At 45.3% G+C, this 18922-nt stretch overlaps 1 protein-coding gene across 1 annotated transcript in view; it reads right to left on the reverse strand.

The window, feature by feature from the left end:
* Dnajc7 (DnaJ heat shock protein family (Hsp40) member C7) overlaps positions 1-16825 on the reverse strand; it is a 36750-nt gene extending 19925 nt beyond the window's left edge. Inside the window, exon 1 of the mRNA XM_050156837.1 lies at positions 16673-16825. Coding sequence (XP_050012794.1) covers positions 16673-16749 — 77 coding nt within the window. The 5' untranslated portion in view covers positions 16750-16825. The remainder of the gene's footprint in view (positions 1-16672) is intronic.
* Positions 16826-18922: the final 2097 nt, after the last annotated feature.

Here is an 18922-nt window from a genome sequence, read left to right on the forward strand (position 1 = left end):
ACCAAAAGAAAAACACTTACCAAAAAAACAAAAAAAAAAAAAAAAAAAAAAGTAGCCCTAAGCAGCAGGCGTGGTGGTACACATCTTTAATCCCAGCACTCAGGAGGCAGAGGTAAGAGGATCTTTGTGTCTTGGAGACCAGCCTGATCTACATAGCATATAGTAAGGTATACATACTAAGACCCTGTCTTGTAGGGGGAGAAAAAAAAGTACTTCAAAACATCCTATTTCCCAACTCGAATAATAAAGATGATTCTTTAGTGTAACATAACTAAGTATGAAAGCATATTTCTTTTAGAGATTTTTGTTTCCTTTCCTATTCTCCATACATGCAAAAGGGAAATCAATTTAGGGTTGCCTGAAAGAGAGACAAAAGTCAGTTTTTGGTTCTCCCTTCTGGTACTGGGGATGAAACCGAGGGATTTGTATGAGCTAGGAAAGCACTGAGCTACATCCCCAGCAGCTTGAGTCTACGACACAGCATGCGAGATTCATGTTTCATTTCTTACATATTTTAAACCACAAACTGACAAAGCTGTCCTCCCTTTTCAAACTTCCTCAACACTGTCCTGGTAAGGCCCCGAAGATGAAAAGACTGACTTACTAATGTTGACAGATTTTATTGTACTGGGTGGAAATCTGCCTGAAAATCTTTTTATACCAACTGTCATGATGCTTTAAAAAGGCCATCTGCTATTAAAAGAACCCAGGAAAGACCTCCCTCACTTGCAGGACGTAAGACAATCAACTGAAATCTTTCCGTGCAAGATACAAAATTCCTTTAAGCATAAATTAAGCAGAGTGTTACACAAACTCTAAGAAAAGCCTATGTTTTAACAACAGATATGCCAAGAGATTTCAAGGGCTTTCCCTGAACTGGATTCCAGAAGCTAAGAAAAACCACTCTGAAGAAATGGAGTAAACTCTGGAGTAGATACTGACCTATCTACTTCTTCAGTCAGTAGAGATTAAGAATAAATAGCCAGATCTTTGAGGAAAACCAAAGGCATCCAGCCACTGAGCCAGCAGCACAGACTTATTAATAACAAGAGCTCCTGAATGGTGGTTTTTCCTCAACACTTTTCCCACGGAGCATTGAGGGCACTGCTGGCTTCTAATATAAACCTAAACGATTTCAGCTGAATTCACTAACAGGTATTTTGGCCAGGTTCTTTCCATGCACAACTAGCCGAGTAAGGTTCATTGTTCCCACACACCCTCCCCAAAACAACCTCAAGTCTGCTGGAGTTTAAGTAACTTGTCCAATGTCAGAGAGTGACCATGCTTGTCAGACCCCAAAGTCTGCATGTGTTACTATCTAAGCTTTCTAATGCTCACTTCTGTGATATTGATAAGCACTTTAAAATTGATCTGTACTATTGGAAATAAGGCAAGGACAATAAATAAACATTTCTTTAAACTAAGACAAAACAGCTGTCATGAAAAATCTGTCGCAGGGATTTTTTCGAATCCAGGTTTGAAACCTGGATTTAATCAAGCTAAACAAGATCTCTAACTACCAGTCACAGAGAAAGTGGGGCTCCTTTCTCTTTAAAATGTAAGACCCAGTGAACTGGACTTTGCCTCCCCCAAGAAATGCATTTCAATTTAGTAAATGGTGAGTAGATTCCATTCTAGAGCAAACAAAGCAAGTAATGTCGAGTCAGCCCACAGCAGAAAGAACAAGAATTGTGTTGTGACAAGTTGCCAAGTCTTAACCTCACACTGCACATCAGTCCAGAATTAGCTATTCCCAGTTTCATAAAAAGGACTTATTTTCATAGAAACACAGTTTATTAGCAGCTGCCTAGACAAGAGACTTAGACACTTGGTGCTTTTAGCCCAAATGCTTATTTTTTGTATCCAGGTCCTGTGTCCAAATGGAGCCTAACTTCATTTTGGATTTCCCCAAACACACAAGCTGTAACCAATGGGCCTGAGCCTTTGAGACCAGTAGAGGAAAAAGTGGATCTTTAGAATCCACCAGGATGGCACCAGGAACAATTCAGAGCTAGCTAAATCATTCAAGTCCTGCCTTGGAGGAAAGCGGAAGCTGTTCAATCTGCCCTTAAAGCAAAGTGACTGAAAGATGAGATGTCAAAAGGAGAAGAGCTTGCTAACACTGGAACTGAGGGCAATCTGAAGGTGGCACCTGTCACTACTGCCAGGGTTAGTAATTCATTTGATAACTAAATGAAGTTTCAATATGTATCTGCTAAAACACCAGTGCTGAGAAAGGAAGAGTTGAGATTATTTTCTGTGGGCACAAAAGTTTGCAGCACTCAGGAGGCAAAGGTGAGGATCTCTGTGAGTTTGAGGTTAACCTGGTCTACGCAGAGGAAGTTCCAGCCAGTCAAGGCTATCTAGATCTTGGCTCAAAAAGACAAACGACAACAACTAAAACCCCCAAATTAAATTCAGACCAAACCTCAAAATACTAAAGCAAAATATCCATATCTAGAACTGGCCTGATGGTATTATTAACAACTATATACACCTCTTGTGATTTTCATACTCTCAGACAGCTCCAGTCAAGATGTGCACAGGCCTTCTAAAGCAATGCTGCAGCCATCTTTCCACTTGTCTTCCAGATGAGGAAGCAGCAATGATGTGCAGCAGAAATGCAGTGACATATCGCAGTGATGCAGTGGTGTGCTGTAATGATGTACCACAGTGATGCACGGTAGTGATTACTGCAGTGCTGTACCACAGTGACTGCTTTGGTCTCCTAACTTCTAGAGGCCTTCATAGTAGGTTTGTTGTTTTCATTTGCTTTGACTGGTTTTGCCCAGGCTGACCTCAATTCACTACAAAGCCAAGAATGACCCCGACCCTTTGGTCCTCCCACCTCAACCTCCCAAACTGAGAGTTTACAGACAAGTGCCACTGCCCTCAGCTTCATTTGTGCTGAGGACTGAACTCGAGACTTCAAGTGGATCCCTAACCCAGCCTATAATTTTGATTTTTTTGTTTTGTTTGGTCTGTCTTTAAAATTTTTACTTTTTAAACATTTTACTTTTTTTCTGACATAACTATATATTTATGGGGTAGAGCATAGTATTTCAATCCATGTAATCATATAACGACCACAAAATGCTTTATTTTTTTTACTGGGAACTAAAATATACTTGTTAGAGTCAGGATCTCACTAGGTTTCTCAAGGTTGGCCTTGAACTCACTGTAGCTCAGCTCAGTCTCAACTCCCAACTCAACCACTCAAATAGTTTGCAATTATAGGCTTGCACACTAGGCCTGATTATGTAAGATTACCTTATCTAATTCCCCACCTAATCTTTGGGTCAACTCCAAACATCATAAGCACAGCAGCTTGGATTCAACAAAGATGCTGGGAATAATTCTGACTGGAATCACTAATGACCAATTCTTGCAAAAATGGCTACAGGACAATTAAAAAAAAAAAACTCAGGTCAGTAAGATGACTCATGGGTAAAGATGCTTACCACCAAGATTAACTACCAAGTTCAATCCATGGGGCCCCTAGGGTGGGAGAAGAGAAGCAATTCCTAAGGATGTCCTGTGATTTCCATACTGATGCTACACACACAGTCACCCCCCCCTTTGAGATAGGGTTTCACTATGTAGCACTGGTTGGCCTAAAACTTGATATGTAGACCAGGCTAGCTCCAAACTCCATCTGACTTTGCTTCCCCAGTGCTGGGATTAGAGACCTGTGCCACCAAGTCTGGCTGCAAACAGATTCTAAAAAAACAAAAACAAAAAACAAAAAAAAAAACAAAAAAAAACCCCCACCCCACCCCCAAAACTGTTCTTTTTGCATACATTCAAATGTCATCCATAGATGAGCACCCTTCCTGACAAAGGCACACAGCAGAACACATTATTCTCTAGGTATGCACTGCTGTTTTCAAACGTTTTTTCCACCAGTCAGAAAATGGCAGCCTTGGGCTGGAGAGATGGCTCAGTGGATAAGAGCACTGCCTGCTCTTCCAAAGGTCAAGTTCAATTCCCAGCAACCCATGGTGGCTCACAACCATCTGTAATGAGATCTGGTGCCCTCTTCTGGCCTGCAGTCATGCATGTAGGTAGAATACTGTATACACAATAAATAAATAAATCTTTAAAAAAAAAAAAAAGACAAAGAAAAAGCAAACTGCAGCCTTGAAATCCTGCTCTTCCACACCACGCATGCTAACATCCGTGTCTGAGCCTGCAGGTACGCTCTCGGAATCTTCTGTTCATTGTTGCTCTAATCACTACCACAAGCACTGTCACAGAACCATTTGGTCTTAGCAGGATCACGCAATCAAATGATCACCAGCCAACTTTGCACATTTACAGCTCAGTAAATTAAAAATACATTAAGCCAACTAGTTAACTTTTTAGCAATTAAAGCGGCATTTAGAAACTTCAGTCAGCCTCTGTCAGATGCTAGATAGCAATTTTTAAAAACCTCCCTAGGGGCTGGAGAGATGGCTCAGAGGTTAAGAGCATTGCCTGCTCTTCCAAAGGTCCTGAGTTCAATTCCCAGCAACCCATGGTGGCTCACAACCATCTGTAATGGGGTCTGGTGCTCTCTTCTGGCCTGCAGGCATACACACAGACAGAATATTGTATACATAATAAATAAATATTAAAAAAAGCCTCCTTAGGCTGGCAGAGTAGGTCAGGGGTAAAGGCACTTACCATCAAGCCTGGGACCCATATGGGGAAAAAGAGAAAACTGACTCCCCAAAGTTATCCTCTGACTTTCATGTGTGCTAGAGTGTGTACACATACAAAAATGTTTATTGCACACCCAGGATTAACAGGTTCCCCCCCCCCTTTTTTTGAGACAGGGTTTCTCTGTAGCTGTGGAGCCTGTTCTGGAACTAGCTCTTGTAGACCAGGCTGGCGTTGAACTCACAGAGACCCACCTGCCTCTGCCTCCAGAGTGCTGGGATTAAAGGCATGCAATACCACGGCTCAGCGAATAAAAGTCTTTTAAAATTAATACTTTTTCTCAGTGAGTGAAAGTCTTTCAAAATTAATACTTTTTAATCTGTGTATCACTTGTATGCCTGGTGCCCTCAGAGGCAGAAGAGGGTTCCAATCCCCTGGAACTGGAGTTACAGACAGCTGTGAGCTGCCAACTGGGTGCTGGGAATTTAACCTGAGACCTCTAGAAGAGCAGTCAGTGCTTTTTATTTAACCACTGAGCCATCTCTCCAGCCCCTAGGGGTAAGACACCCCCACTCCCACCACGTGTGGGGAGGAAGGTATTATTCTTTTAAAGCGGGTGTGTGTGCACCTGTGCACGCCCGCGCGCACAGGTATCCGTAATCCAGGAGGAGTCTGGGAGCTGTAGTTTCCGGAAGGAAAAAAAAAACCAAAAACCTGCTTCAGCCATTGCATGAAAGCTGCTGTGCGGATCTGCAGCCCAGGAGAGCATTAGGTTTCTGCAGGACAACAGCTGCAGCACCGCTTCTCCTCCGAGGGTTTGCCTAGAGCACTGCACTGGTCAGTGTGTGTGTGTCTCTGTCACCCTGACACACGCTAGGGCCATCTGGGAAGATGCAACCTTAATTGAGAAAGTGCTTTCAGAAGATGGTCCTGCTGGCAAGTCTCAGAGTGGTGCCACTGCTGGGAAGGTGGCCTTGGTTTTATTAAAAAACAAGCTGAGCTAGCCAGTAAGCAGCACTCCTCTGGTTCTGCTCAAGTTTCTGCCCTGACTTTCCTCAGTGGCAGTTATAAGACAAAATAATCTCTTCCCTTTCCAAGTCGCTTTTGCTCAGGTGTTTATCCCAGCAAAGGAAACCAGGACAAACGTTTTTTTAATCAAATTGAACTTTCCCAATAGTATTAATAATAATTTAGATCAAGAGCGATACAATAGTCTGAGTGAGATGGGATCCCAATGTTTTTTAACCTGTTTGTTTTGCATTCCTTGGTATATTTTCTATTCTTGTTAGTAGCTAAACAGACATTAGCAAACTTAAAGGTGATTGAAGATGGGCCCTCTCCCTCATTATCAGCTTTGCCTCTCCTTAAAAATGAAAATACCATATGAAAATGTCAAGTTATTAGGGCTTCGATCCACCTGCTTCTGCCTCCTGAGGGCTGGGATTAAAGGTGTGCACCACCAATGACCAGCTAAGATGTGACATTCTACATTCCTACATTACACTGCTATCCCTTCCCTTAAGAGTTAATCCAACAGGGTCTGCCAAGAGATCACTCCTCAGCACTTTTCACAAGCTAAAAAGATGGCTGAACACAAGGCCCCTAATTTAAACAGGGTACTTATACCTACAGGAGGCCCTCCCACAGGGCACTTGGGATCTTTCTTCACTTCTGAGCCTGCCTGCTTTTCTGCATGCTAACTTTAAAAAATGTAACTTTCCCTTCCCTTGTCTCTTTCCTTTGGATACTGGCCAAGAACACCTGCCCTCCCACTTTGGACCCTGTCACTCTCTTTTCAAAGACCCTTCCACCCAGTACAATGCAGCTGCTTGCCGTCATGCACTGCCAAACTTGCTGGCTTTTTTGGCCCTTAACTGAAAAGGCATGACTGCCCCTCTTGCTCTCCCCCACCTCTTGGCAGCTTTAGAGAATTTTGTTACTGTTGTTTCCTTTTTTTTGAGACAGTTTCTGTCTTGAAACTATGAAAAAGGCTGGCCTCAAACTCACAAGGTCTGTTCAACCACATCCAGCTAGCTTCAGAGACATACTTTATATCTTGCCTACCCTGTTTTCTGCCTACCTGTGGGTTCTCTCTCAAACTTAAAGCTTTCCTTTGAGTCTGTTTTTAAATTCTTTATCTGTGAGACCAAAAGCCAACAAAGGGAAATCTCAATTCTCAAGTAACATTCTTAAGCAGAAAAAAATTCCAATTTTGCTAAAATTACAACCGAGGACAAAATGCTCTAATTTTCGTAGAGCAGAGGAGTGTTCAGAAAAAGGCTTTGATTTTAGAGACTATTTTACTGTATTTTTCTCCTCCTGGTTGCCAGGGCTACAGCACGTATATGCCTGGACATCAGGACTCCCCACGTGTTTCTCCCATGTTCACTGTCTCTACATAGACCTTGCTCTAGACTGTGGCACCTCACTTCTTCAGTCAAATTTACTAGCTGCCTGTTGACTTAGAAATGTCCTCCACCCTACCCTACAGAATTTATGAGATCTTGGCCAGTCTCAGAGTAGAAATTCTTTCCTCCTCCCCCTTCCCCAGACCTCTTGTCCCCAATGGCATGTCACAAGGCCTGTTTCATGTTGTACTCTCTCTGACCTTCATGAGACTAGAGTAAAGAGCCTAACAGCCTCATGTCTATCCTACCCTGCCAACAAGTAAGTCACTCCATTTCTCTAAAAGATATTAAAATTAAATAAATTCTGATCTACAAATAAAAACTTCAGAGCTGGGCGGTGGTGGCACACGCCTTTAATCCCAGTACTGGGGGGGGGGGGGCAGAGGCAGGTGGATCTCTGTGAGTTCGAGGCCAGCCTGGTCTACAGAGCAAGTACCAGGACAGGCTCTAGAGCTACATAGAGAAACCCTGTCTGGAAAAACCGAAGGGGAAGAAGAATTTCAGTAAGTGAAAGCCATATGACTTGTGAAAAGTTTGCAAACACTGGAGAGTCTCCGAGGCCCTGTGTGCTGACTGCTCTCTAACCAGCTAGAGACAAGGGGCGCTCTGGTCACTGCAAAGCCACTGCGACCCAGTTCCCTTCACCCTGCAGTGTCTGCCTTCCTTTTACCTTCCCCAATATGCGCAGCCCCACCCCAAGGTTCTTTATTGTGCTTTCTTCTCAGTCCCACAGAATTAACCCTTGTGTTTGAAATAAACATTGTTTCCAGGTTCAGTTGAGATGCACTGCATGGACTTAGGTGCCAGGCAACTGCCTGTGTGGGAAGCTGGAAAGACTCATCAGCAACCCCATTCTCACTTTAAAGCACAACTAAAACCCAGCTAGACATGGTTTATGCCCAGAATTCCAGCACTTAGGAGGCTGAAGCAGATTACTACTACAGAGTTCAAGGCCAGCCTGGGCTATGGTGTGCAATGCTGTCTCAAAAAAAATAAAAATAAAAACTCGGGGTTGGAGAGATGGCTCAGTGGTTAGAAACACTGGTTGCTCTTCCAAGAGAACGCAGATTCAATTCCCAACACCCACATGGAGGCTCACAGCTGTCTGTAACTCCATTCTAGGGGATCCAACACCCTCATACAGACATACATGCAGGCAAAACATCTATGCACTAAAAATGTATTTTTAAAAATCTACCTTAATTAGGTCAGGCAGTAGTGGCTTACACTTTTAGGGGAGGCAAAGGCAGGAGGATCTCTGTGAGTTCAAGGCCCAGCTTGGTCTACAAAGCTAGTGCCAGGAAGGCTCCAAGACTACACCGAGAAACCCTGTCTCGAAAAAATTAAAAAAAAAAAAAAACTACCTTAATTAAAAAACAAAACAAAAAAAATCTCAAAAATAATCTCTTACTCCCAAAAAGAGAAAAGGTGGAAAACAAAGATGAATTCCTTACTGGAGAAGTCAAAATGTACTCTGGACATTCCAGGGAAACCCAACAGGGGCAGAAGCAGAGGGCAAGAGCACTAAGGGGAGCTGTGGGTGAATCTGCACAAGCCAGCAGCACTCTCTACTGCTGGAGCAGGGAAGGACACCAGGCGCTCATGTGCTGGCCTTGTCTTTGGGGAAGCTGGGTTGTGATGCACTAATGAATCCAATCCCAATCTGAACAGCACCCATCACTGCAGGCATAACAACAGTCACAGCAACAGCTACCTCAACTGTGACTTTCGTGTCTCAAGTAACAGGCATCAGTGTTCTGGCATTTACTTATCCTGTACTTACCCCTGGGAAGAGGGGACCAGACTATAAGGTAACGAGCCTCTCTGAAAGTACACGTCATTGGCTTCTCAGTGCTAGCCTGAGCATGATGTTGACAACATATCCCCAAACCCATGCTCCATCTTTTGGTTCTCCTTTATATGACAATGCAGACATCTTTGAAGGAGCAAGGACACTCTAAAGAGATACCCGAGCACCTCCTTTTGGCTATCAGGCTTATTTGGCGACACATGGTTCTTTGGATTGGAATCCCCCACATATCTTAAGCTGTGGAAAGGAACAGGCTAAGGCCTAGTGCCAGCCGCCAGAGAGGAACTTGTCTCTCAGAGGTCAGACTGCTTTGTTAGGAGAGATTGGTGCCCTTGGGAAAGACCACGGACACTTAGTTATGCACACCTCTTGCCCTCTGTCTAAACCTAGACCGCAGATCCTGACCTGATAGACTAGGGGGAGGAGTGTCTCTGAACTTCCTTATTTGTTCCTCTTCCTGATACAGCCACACTGAATAAATCACTCTGACTTGTCTCTTTAACTGGCCTCCTGAAGACGGTGGATGAGCTCAGCTATAGCATTGCCAGGGTCCAGACTCGACCCTAACAGCTCTGGCAACATCTTTCATCCTGACAGAGACAGTGGCATCCCTCAACAATCTAGAGCTAAGGAACTACAATTTAAAGCCTGCTTTCAGGGCTGGCAAGATGGCCAGCAAGTAAAGACAGCTGCTGCCTAACCTGAGAACCTGAGCTCTATTGCCAAACTCACACAGTGAAAGGAGAGAACTGACTGCCACACGTTGTCTTCTGATCTCCACGAAGGTGCGCATGCACACATGTGCGCGTGTACACACGTGTACACACACACGCTTCCTGATGTTTGGGGGGGGGATATGGAAGGTAGGAATGGAAACTAGAGGGCAGTATGGACGCACCAGTGGTACTCTTGGGTCCTCAATTTAACAGGTGGCTAAAACTGTCTCTGGTCAAACTGCCCAGGCAGAAACTTTCAGGCAGAAAATACAGCAGAGTCCTGCTTGTCCCTCATACCGTCCTAAAAGTAACACAGCTTCAGAAGAGATGGTCAACACTGTGTATCTAATAACCTAGCTTCCTCACCCGTCACACACCAATCAATCAGGTCTTAAAACAAAACTGGAAAAGTCACACCCATCACACACCACTCTTCTCAAAGGCCCAACCACGCACACTTCTGCCCACCATGGTATACAATAAGAACTATGGTTTCTGTCTGGTTGGGGGTGAGAAAGCAACTGTCAGACCCCTAAAAAGAATGGCCCCTGGAAAAACCACTCCGAACCCTGTTCCTAATGATGAAACACAGCTTCAAAGAATACCTGGACCGTCTTCTACGTAACTTCCACATCATTCAACACTGGAGAATGAGGAGTGAACATTAGTGAAAGAGGGGCCTACAAAAGGATTCTCAACAGGACTTTGTATCAGGTGACAAGGCACCTAGGCAGCAGCCAATCATTGCTCTCTAGTCTTCTAAAGTCCTAGAGAAAGAAACCAAAGGCAGCTGTCCAGTACTCAATCTTTTTAAAAACTAGCTTCAAGGACTAAGCTAACTCCTTATTGGCTGGAATGTCCAATAAGGTGAGGCTTCAGACCAATCAGAATTCCTGTTGTTGGCAAGTGACAAGGCACTAGAGCAACTGCCACTCACTTGGCCCAATATTTCCCTAAGATTGCTGTTTTCTCAACACTGTTTAATACGAGTCTGAACTACATTAAGGAAAAGAGACTTCCTATATCTTAGCTCTGTTCTACTAATGACTATTTAACAAATTTCTATGAGTTTTTATCAGGGTTCAACTAATTTGCTGTATTTGGGATTCTGTATTCCTAAATTTATCCCCTTCCTTAGCCATAACTCATTTCTTCCATCTTTCACATCTTTACCTCTGAGCCACACAGAAAGCATACCAAATTGAAGTGTTTCTCATTAATTTGAATTTAAAGTCAAAGATAAATTCCCATTTGGCTTCCAGACTTACTGAAATGTCTAGCTGCTTGCCCTGGAATTCTATGAGAAGGTGGACATTCCTAATGTTAATTGGGTTGAGGGTTCCCATCAGCTCTGGTTAAGTAAGGCTATGAAGTCCAAAGAGCCTTAAAAAGCTGTAGTAAACAAACAGAACTACTGCAAAGCCCGGAGTATGGACTCAGCACTGTGGACAGAGAAATAAAAGATAAATTCCTAATTCCCAAAGGAATTAAGATCCCTAGATAACAAAAGCCTAATAGGAATGGCTCTTCCAATCCCAGCACTCAGGAGGCAGAGGCAGGCAGATCTCTGTGAGTTAGAAGCCTGCTTGGAGACACTTAAGGAAATGTTCAACATCCTTAATCATCAGAGAAATGCAAATCAAAACAACTCTGAGATTCCATCTTTCACCTGTAAGAATGGCCAAGATCAAAAACACTGATGACAACTTATGCTGGAGAGGCTGTAGGGAAAAGGGAACACTTCTGCACTGCGGGTGGAAATGCAAGCTGGTACAACCCCTTTGGATGTCAGTGTGGCAATTTCTCAGAAAATTAGGAAACAACCTTCCTCAAGACCCAGTAATACCACTTTGGGGTATATATCCAAAGGATGCTCAATCATGCCACAAGGACATGTGCTCAACTATGTTCACAGCAGCTTTGTTTGTCATAGCCAGAACCTGGAAACAACCTAAATGCCCCTCGATCGAATGGATTAAAAAAAAAAAAAGTGGTACATTTACACAATGGAGTACTACACAGCAGAAAAAAATGACAGCTTGAATTTTGCAGGTAAATGGATGGAACTAGAAAACATTATTGAGTGAGGTAACCCAGACACAGAAAGACAATTATCACATGTACTCGCTCATAGGTGGTTTTTAAACATAAAGCGAAGAAAGCCAGCCTACAAACCACAATCCCAGAGAATTTAGACAACAATGAGGACACTAAGAGAGACTTACATAGATCTAATCTACATGGGAAGTAGAAAGTATAAAAAGACAAGATCTCCTGAGTAAACTGGTAGCATGGGGACCTTGGAGGAGGATTGAAGGGGGGAAAGGGGAGAGGCAGGGAGGAGAGCAGAGAAAAATGTAGAGCTCAATAAATACCATGAAAAAAAAAAAAGAAGCCTGCTTGGTCTACATAGCAAGTCTCAAGCCAGCCAAAGCTACCTAACAAGGCCTTGTTGAAGAAGGAAGGAAGGTAGAGAGAGGAGGGAGGTAGGCAGGTAGGGATCGAGGCAGGCTTTTGTGAAAAGATGGATCAGCACGTAAAGCAGCTTGCCCCAAGCCTGACAATCTTGAGTCTGATCCCTAGAATACATATAGTAGAAGGAGAGAACCGACTCCTAGATTGTCTTCCGACATTCACACTCATAGATGCACACACACAAAGTAAATTAAAAAAATAATGGTTCTTATGTGCATTGGGGAACAGATACAGAAATATTAGCTCAGGGGCTGGCGAGATGGCTCAGTGGTTAAGAGCACAGATTCCTATTCCAAAGGATCAAAGTTCAACGGCACTCAAATAGTGGCTCAAAATCATCTGTAATTCCAGATCTAGGAGATAGCCCTCTTCTGATCTCCACAGGCACTACATACACCTGGCACACTGACATATATACAGGCAAAGCACCTAAACACACAAAACAAAAACATGGAAATATCAGATCATTAGGGCTGGAGAGATGGCTCAGTGGTTTAGAGCACTTATTGGTCTTACAGGAGACCTGGGTTCAATTCCTATCACCCATATAGCGGCTCATAATCATGTGTAACTACAGTTCCGGGATGCAACACGCTGGTCTTCATGGCATGCAGGCAAAACACTCATACATATAAAATAATTAAATTTAAAAAAAAAGAAATATCAGCTCAGGGAAGCAAGCAAGGCTGTCCTAGCTCCCAATCTATAGCTCCCTGATGCTTCTGGTTCTCTATGTATAGTCATAGCAGACACAAAATGAAATAAAGACATGTCTCCTCCTAGTGAACTGCTTGAAACCCATCAATATGTCATAATAAAGGCTACCTACAGAGACCAAGCTGCTCCTGCATTCAGAGGCCTTTAACTCACGACAGGCACTGCATATTGGCCAGCAACTTCCAAGGACCCCAAAGGCTTTAAGTTAGTTGAACTGTTGAAATGTCTTAACTTTAACTCTTAATCTATAAAGTGGCAGTCAAAAAAAAAAAAAAAAAGAAAAAGAAAAGAAAAGAAACAACAACAAAAAAACAATTTTGGGACCAGTAAAATGGCTCAGCAGGTGTAAAGGTGCTTGCCACTAGGCCTGACAACCTGAGTTCAATCCCTGGAACCCAAATGGCAGAAAATCAATTCCCACAAGTTTTCCTCTGGCCTCCAAAGTGTTCTCATTCTCTCTCACTCACTAAATAGAAGCAATTTTCACACACAAAATTCTATTTTGGAGTGTGCTAATAATCAGCTTAGACTACCTGAAACAATGGAGACGTGGCTTCCATATTCAACACCAAAATAAGAGAAATAATGGAAAAATGGACTCTCAGTGGGACTTAAGAGTGGGTATGCAGAGTGTTAATGTGTGAGTGCACACATATGCACATGTGGGAGTGGCTTCTTTCCTGGATTGCTCTATACCTTTTCAATATATCTTTAACTTCTTAGCTGCCGTGGATAAAGGCTTGTGACAAACTAACAGATGCAAACACCTAAGGTCTCTTTTCTCTTGACAAATTAAATTAAAGCTAAAGAAATATGATGTAGTCACGTAGAATGTTGCAGTGAGGTCCTGGAGCTCTTCTCATTTTGCCTCCCTATGGGACTGTGACGATTTAGCAGCAGCAAGGTCCATTTAGAGCCAAGATGCAAGGAAGGAAGGATTCCTGCTGGGCCTCACAAAACACCCAAGGGACTCCTAGACTGCTGTGTCCCTAAGTGAACTGGTAGTAGAAGGAAGTAACCAGAGACAGGAACTTAACCAAAGGTTTTAACAATGCCAGGCAGTGAAGAGGCACTTCAGAGGATGTCCTTCCCCCATCACCTGCTTTGGCTGCACAGGAAGATTCTAGAAAACAAGAAAATATAAAACTTCTTTCCAAAACCGCTAAATCTCTACTCCTTCAACAATGGAAAAACTACACATCAACAACTCCTTTTCATGCTAACAGATCCTAATGCTTACTCTGCTGTTGTTTGATTTTCCAAGGCAGGGTCTTACTGTTTAGCTCTGGCTGTCCTGAAACTCACTACATAGACCAGGTTGGCCTCGAACCCAGAGACCCGCCTGTCTCTGTCGCACGAGTGCTGGGATTAAGGACATGACTAATGCTTATTCTTCTGAGGATGCCTCACATAGCAGAGGTAAAAATGATCTAAGTTATTTCGTTTGTATACATAACTGGTATATAATGAACATATAAAACTGAAGAATCAGCTTCAGCATGTCTAAAATTCACACTCCATAAATATACAACACATCTGCTTAAGAAAACATTTTTCACCTTTACTTACTATTATGGTGACTTGGTGGTATATTATGGAATATTATTTCAATTATGTAAAGATGTGTTGCTGGCAGAGCGGTGGTAACACAGGCCTTTAATCCCAGCACTCGGAGGCAGAGGCCAGCCTGGTCTACAAAGAACGAGAACAAGGGAGAAAAGAGGGAGACACCCAGGGCCAGTCAGCCATCAGCTGTCTAGACAAGGAAGAGGCAAGAAAAGTAGGACACACCAAATGAAAGAAAGGCAAAAAGCCGAGACAAAATGTAGATGAAGCCAGCGGTAATGGCGCATGCCTTTAATCCCAGCACTCAGGAGGTAGAGGCAGGGGGATCTCTGTGAGTTCAAGACCAACCTGGTCTACAGAGCTAGTTCAGGACAGGCTCCAAGCTACAGAGAAACCCTGTCTGGGGGGTGGGGGTGGGAGACGTAGATGAAGAGAAACAGGCTAAATTAAGTTATAAGAGCTAGTGGGACAAGCATGAGATCTGGCCCAGCAATCATAATTAATATAAAGTCACGATTTGGGAGCTGGGTGGTAGCCCAAAGGAAAGCCTGCTACAGCGGTAGGTAACTTTTATAATCAATGAATTCCACAAAAAGGGCAGTTAACCAAACACCATGGTTCACATGTTGCTGCCTTACAACATTGCTTTGTTTTAGTGCTCCCCCACCCCCAGCAAATCCTAACACAGAGCCCTCAGAGCCCTGGCTGGCCTACCGGTAACTGCAGAGAGCAGGCTGCCTTTGGTCGGTGTGTCTCTGCTTTCAAGTGCTGAATTACAATGAGCACCACCATACCTGGCTTGTTTTGTTCTGAGACAGACTCCCTGCCCACCTCCAGGGGCCTTTCCTGGAAGCTCAGTAGACCAGGTTGACCTCGAACTCACAGAGATCCACTTGCCTCAGCCGCCCAAATGCTCTGGCCTACAGAGACCCTTGCCTGAAGTCCAAAGGAGGGACACTCCTTACAGATTCCTTATGTGACGTGTGGTCAAAGTCCCTATTTATATCAGTAAGGAGAACAGCACCAAATTCTTCCTAGATACAAGTAAAATGAAATAAATTTAAGCTCTGTTTGTGTTGGCGAAGGGCTTTCCTTCTAGTTTTGCAATTCCTTAAGATATATATGAGCCGATGATGCTTAACTCCCAATACTGTAATGATGCAGAAACTCTAAACGAAGGAGACTAGACTGGACTGGTATCTCAGGGATCGGCTACGTTTTTGTGAAGCCTCCCAGCTTCCAGCCCATACACTTGGTAACTACGATATTCATGGTAGCTCCCCGAGTACGCCCTGTATCTCTAGCTTGGATAGGAAAAACCTCAGAATCCTGGTTTGTAGATCTCCTTGATCTCACCATCTCAGATGATTCCGATTGAAAACCTACCCCCACACGCTTAGTTGGAGCACACGAATCACATGTGTTAGAAGACCGAGGGCACTGCCGGCCATCCTGAGCAAAAGGACGAAACTAACCTGCAGCTGATCAGGGATGGTTCACCTCTGGTTATCAGAACACGTACGCCTGCTCAGAACTGCGTTCTAGCCACACGTCAAAAACCTGCCCTTGACTGGTGCCAGAATTCACAGAGTGTTCTCGAAAACCACTCACTCAGCAGCTCCCTAGGCTAGTCCAGACTGGCAATCTCGTGCTACTGCAGCTGCCCAGCAGTGCCAACTGCATCGAAACAGCTGTCCTCCCTGAGCCTCAGCATGGTCTCGGGAGGAAGGGTGAAGACACGTCTGACCCGTACAGTACGAGACGAGCTCCTCACTCGTCCTTCTGCCTATCCATTAGTAATGTCTACGGTAATCAGGGGGCGAGCAGGTCAATAGCCGGAGTCCTACAACCTCCTCGCACCCACACTAATGACCCCATTGGGTGCGATCACAGAGGAAGAGGAGGTCAGGAGGAGAACGAGGGCTCTGGAGACGTGCAGGTAGGACAGACAACAATGCACACAAGTCAACCAGAGCAGGCGGAGATTGGGGCTCTGTTAAGGAAGTCGTCATCGGCGCCGCGACGCCTCCCCCACCCTGCAGCCGACCTCTGAGGTTCCACCCCGGCCTCTACAATGAGGGCGACCTTCCTCTCGGCCGCAGAACTAGACCATGCCTCAGCGCCCCGCTACGCGGAAGCAGAAGGGGAAAACCGATCCCCAAGAACGTCCCCTCAGGGGGGTCTATGTCGACTCCAGCCCAAATGGGGGGAGGGGGGAGGCTGTCTGCAGAAGGCAGGGTAGCGTCTCTACACCTGGGGGCTGCTTCGCCGCCGAGTCGACCTTCCCCGGGCCATGAACTCCAAGCTCGCCCCCCTCCATGACCCTAGCACCTAGTTACCTCTTGGAGTCTTCGTCCTCTAGCAGTTCAGGCTCGGTCCCCGCCATTACCACATCGCACTCCGCGGTAGCCGCCATCTTACCGCCGGGACCAGAGAGCCGGGTGGGAGGCAGGCGGTGAAGAGCACTTCCGGTCGGAGCATCGAGCTGCTCAGCGGCGCCGCGCCCAGAGGGACTACCTCGAGCCCGTCTACCAACGAGAGGCTCCGCTTGGGGCCAGAGCGGCCTCCCATCCCTGGAGGTCCACGGTGGTCTCCGCCCTGGGGCGGGGGTCCAGGGACGGCTCTTGTACGTAGGGGGCGCCACTTTCCCCGCAGATAGGAGGAGGGTACAGAAGGATGTTGCCTCTCTAGACCTCGGCTTGCCTCAGTATCCCGACAGCCTGGTTGCCATAACAACTTGCAATCCTAGAGAGTCTCCTGTGAAGCTTGGGAGTCGCGGGTGGGTGGCGACGGGTCACCCAAGACTCGATGGAAAAAAAGCCCTCTGCGACTACCTTCCCGACCTTGGAGTGTGTCCACAGCTTCCTCCCCGGCAAGGCATGAAGAGCTACTTGGAGCCCAGTCCCCCAGCTTTCATCGGGGACTGGAAGCCCTGCCCAGCCAAGCGAGGGGAACGCAGGGCGTCTTCACCCTGCGCCTTTCATCTTCCATGGATCTCCAAGCACCAACTGGTTCATCACCCTAATGACGCGGACCCTTTTATGAGGCCGCTTTCATGTCAGCCGCTTGGGAGTGCCATCTCAGCATTACGTCTAGAGAGGGTGACAGGGCGCCCCAGCCCCTGCCCCGGAGTTTATAAGGCAGCTCATGGGGTGAGGTCCCTTTTCCTTAGTGTCCCCTGTACTCCTACCTCTCGTAAACTCTACCCAGCGCGCTTGTCTGGCCAAATGCGGTCCGCATTGGGAAGACAGCTTAACCATTTTGGAAGCACCACTATTACACCCAACTGTATTTGTAGAGCTGGATTAAATTGGGGCCCTCTGAGGTTAAATGTGCGGAGGAGATGACTTGGAGGGTATAATTTAAAGCCAAAAGGGACGAAAATAAGAAGGCAGTGGAATTTTAACAGTGTCTATGCCCCCTTTCCTTAAGGAACAGTGTGCGAAGGCCCGTACCTGTTTTGTAATAATAAAATTACTGAGGGAACTGAAACCACGGGGGCCACTGACTAGAAAATGAGAACGGAAACTCGGTGGGCTGGGATAGGTCATTCAGCCTTCACGCCTTTACCTGCACTGTTGGTTGGGGGTGGAATGACAAAAACCTCACCCCCTGCCCTGCCTGCCAGTGGCTCACCTCACAGTATACAGTGTAATTCACGGACCAATCTGGTTTTTACTTCCAACTTTTTGCCGCTCGTAGCTCAACCTATTCGCCTATTCTCACAACTTTAACTTCATCCCAACGTCCAATTCTTCTTGTTGCCTAGACATTTTTTAAAAAAATGTGTGTTTGTGTCTGTGCATGTGTCTCTGTGAGTGAACACCACGTGGGGGGGAGGGGAGGCTGCAGAGGCCAGAAGAAGGTTTCAGATTCCCCGGAGCTGGAGTTAACAGGTAGTGGTGAGCAGCTCAGCACTGGTGCTGGGAATAGTGTCCTCTAGAAGAGCAGCCAGTGCTCTTAGCCACCAAACCTTATTTCAGCCCCTCCTAGACCTTTTGCAGACTCCTGCACTTCCTTGACCAGTTACTATCATCTCCTAGGTGTTCAAAAATCCCCAAAAAAATCTAGTCGTGAATTTGTTTTTGAGGCAAGGTTTCACTTCGCTCAGTCTTTCCTTAAACTTTGAATTCTCCTGCCTCTGCCTCCAGGATTGCAGACTTCTATTTCCACGCCTGGTTTTGTTTTGTTTTGGCTTTTCGAGGCAGGGTTTCTCGGTAGCTTTGGAACTTGACCTGGAACTAGCCCTTTTAGGCCAGGCTGGCTTTGAACTCACAGAGGTCCGGAGACCCACCTGCCTCTGCCTCCTGAGTGCTGGAATTAAAGGCGCATGCCACCACTGCCTGGCTCGTCCATGCCTGTTTTTTATATGGTGCTGGAGATCAAACCCAGGGCTTCACGCCACCAGGTCCCCTATCAACTGAGCGACATTCCTAATTCCTTCACCCATTTATTGAAGCTACTTCTACTCTTTTCTCAACATCAGAAATAAAGATAAATTTTTATGCTTTCCTGAACTCCTTATGTTGTATATTCATCTGTTCAACTGGCTACCACATAAAATATGGGTTATGAAACATGCAGTCTTC

This window comes from Alexandromys fortis, unplaced genomic scaffold, assembly GCF_014885135.2.
Source record: "Alexandromys fortis isolate MF-2015 unplaced genomic scaffold, M_Fortis_MF-2015_v1.1 scaffold_31, whole genome shotgun sequence".
Lineage (NCBI taxonomy): Eukaryota > Metazoa > Chordata > Mammalia > Rodentia > Cricetidae > Alexandromys > Alexandromys fortis.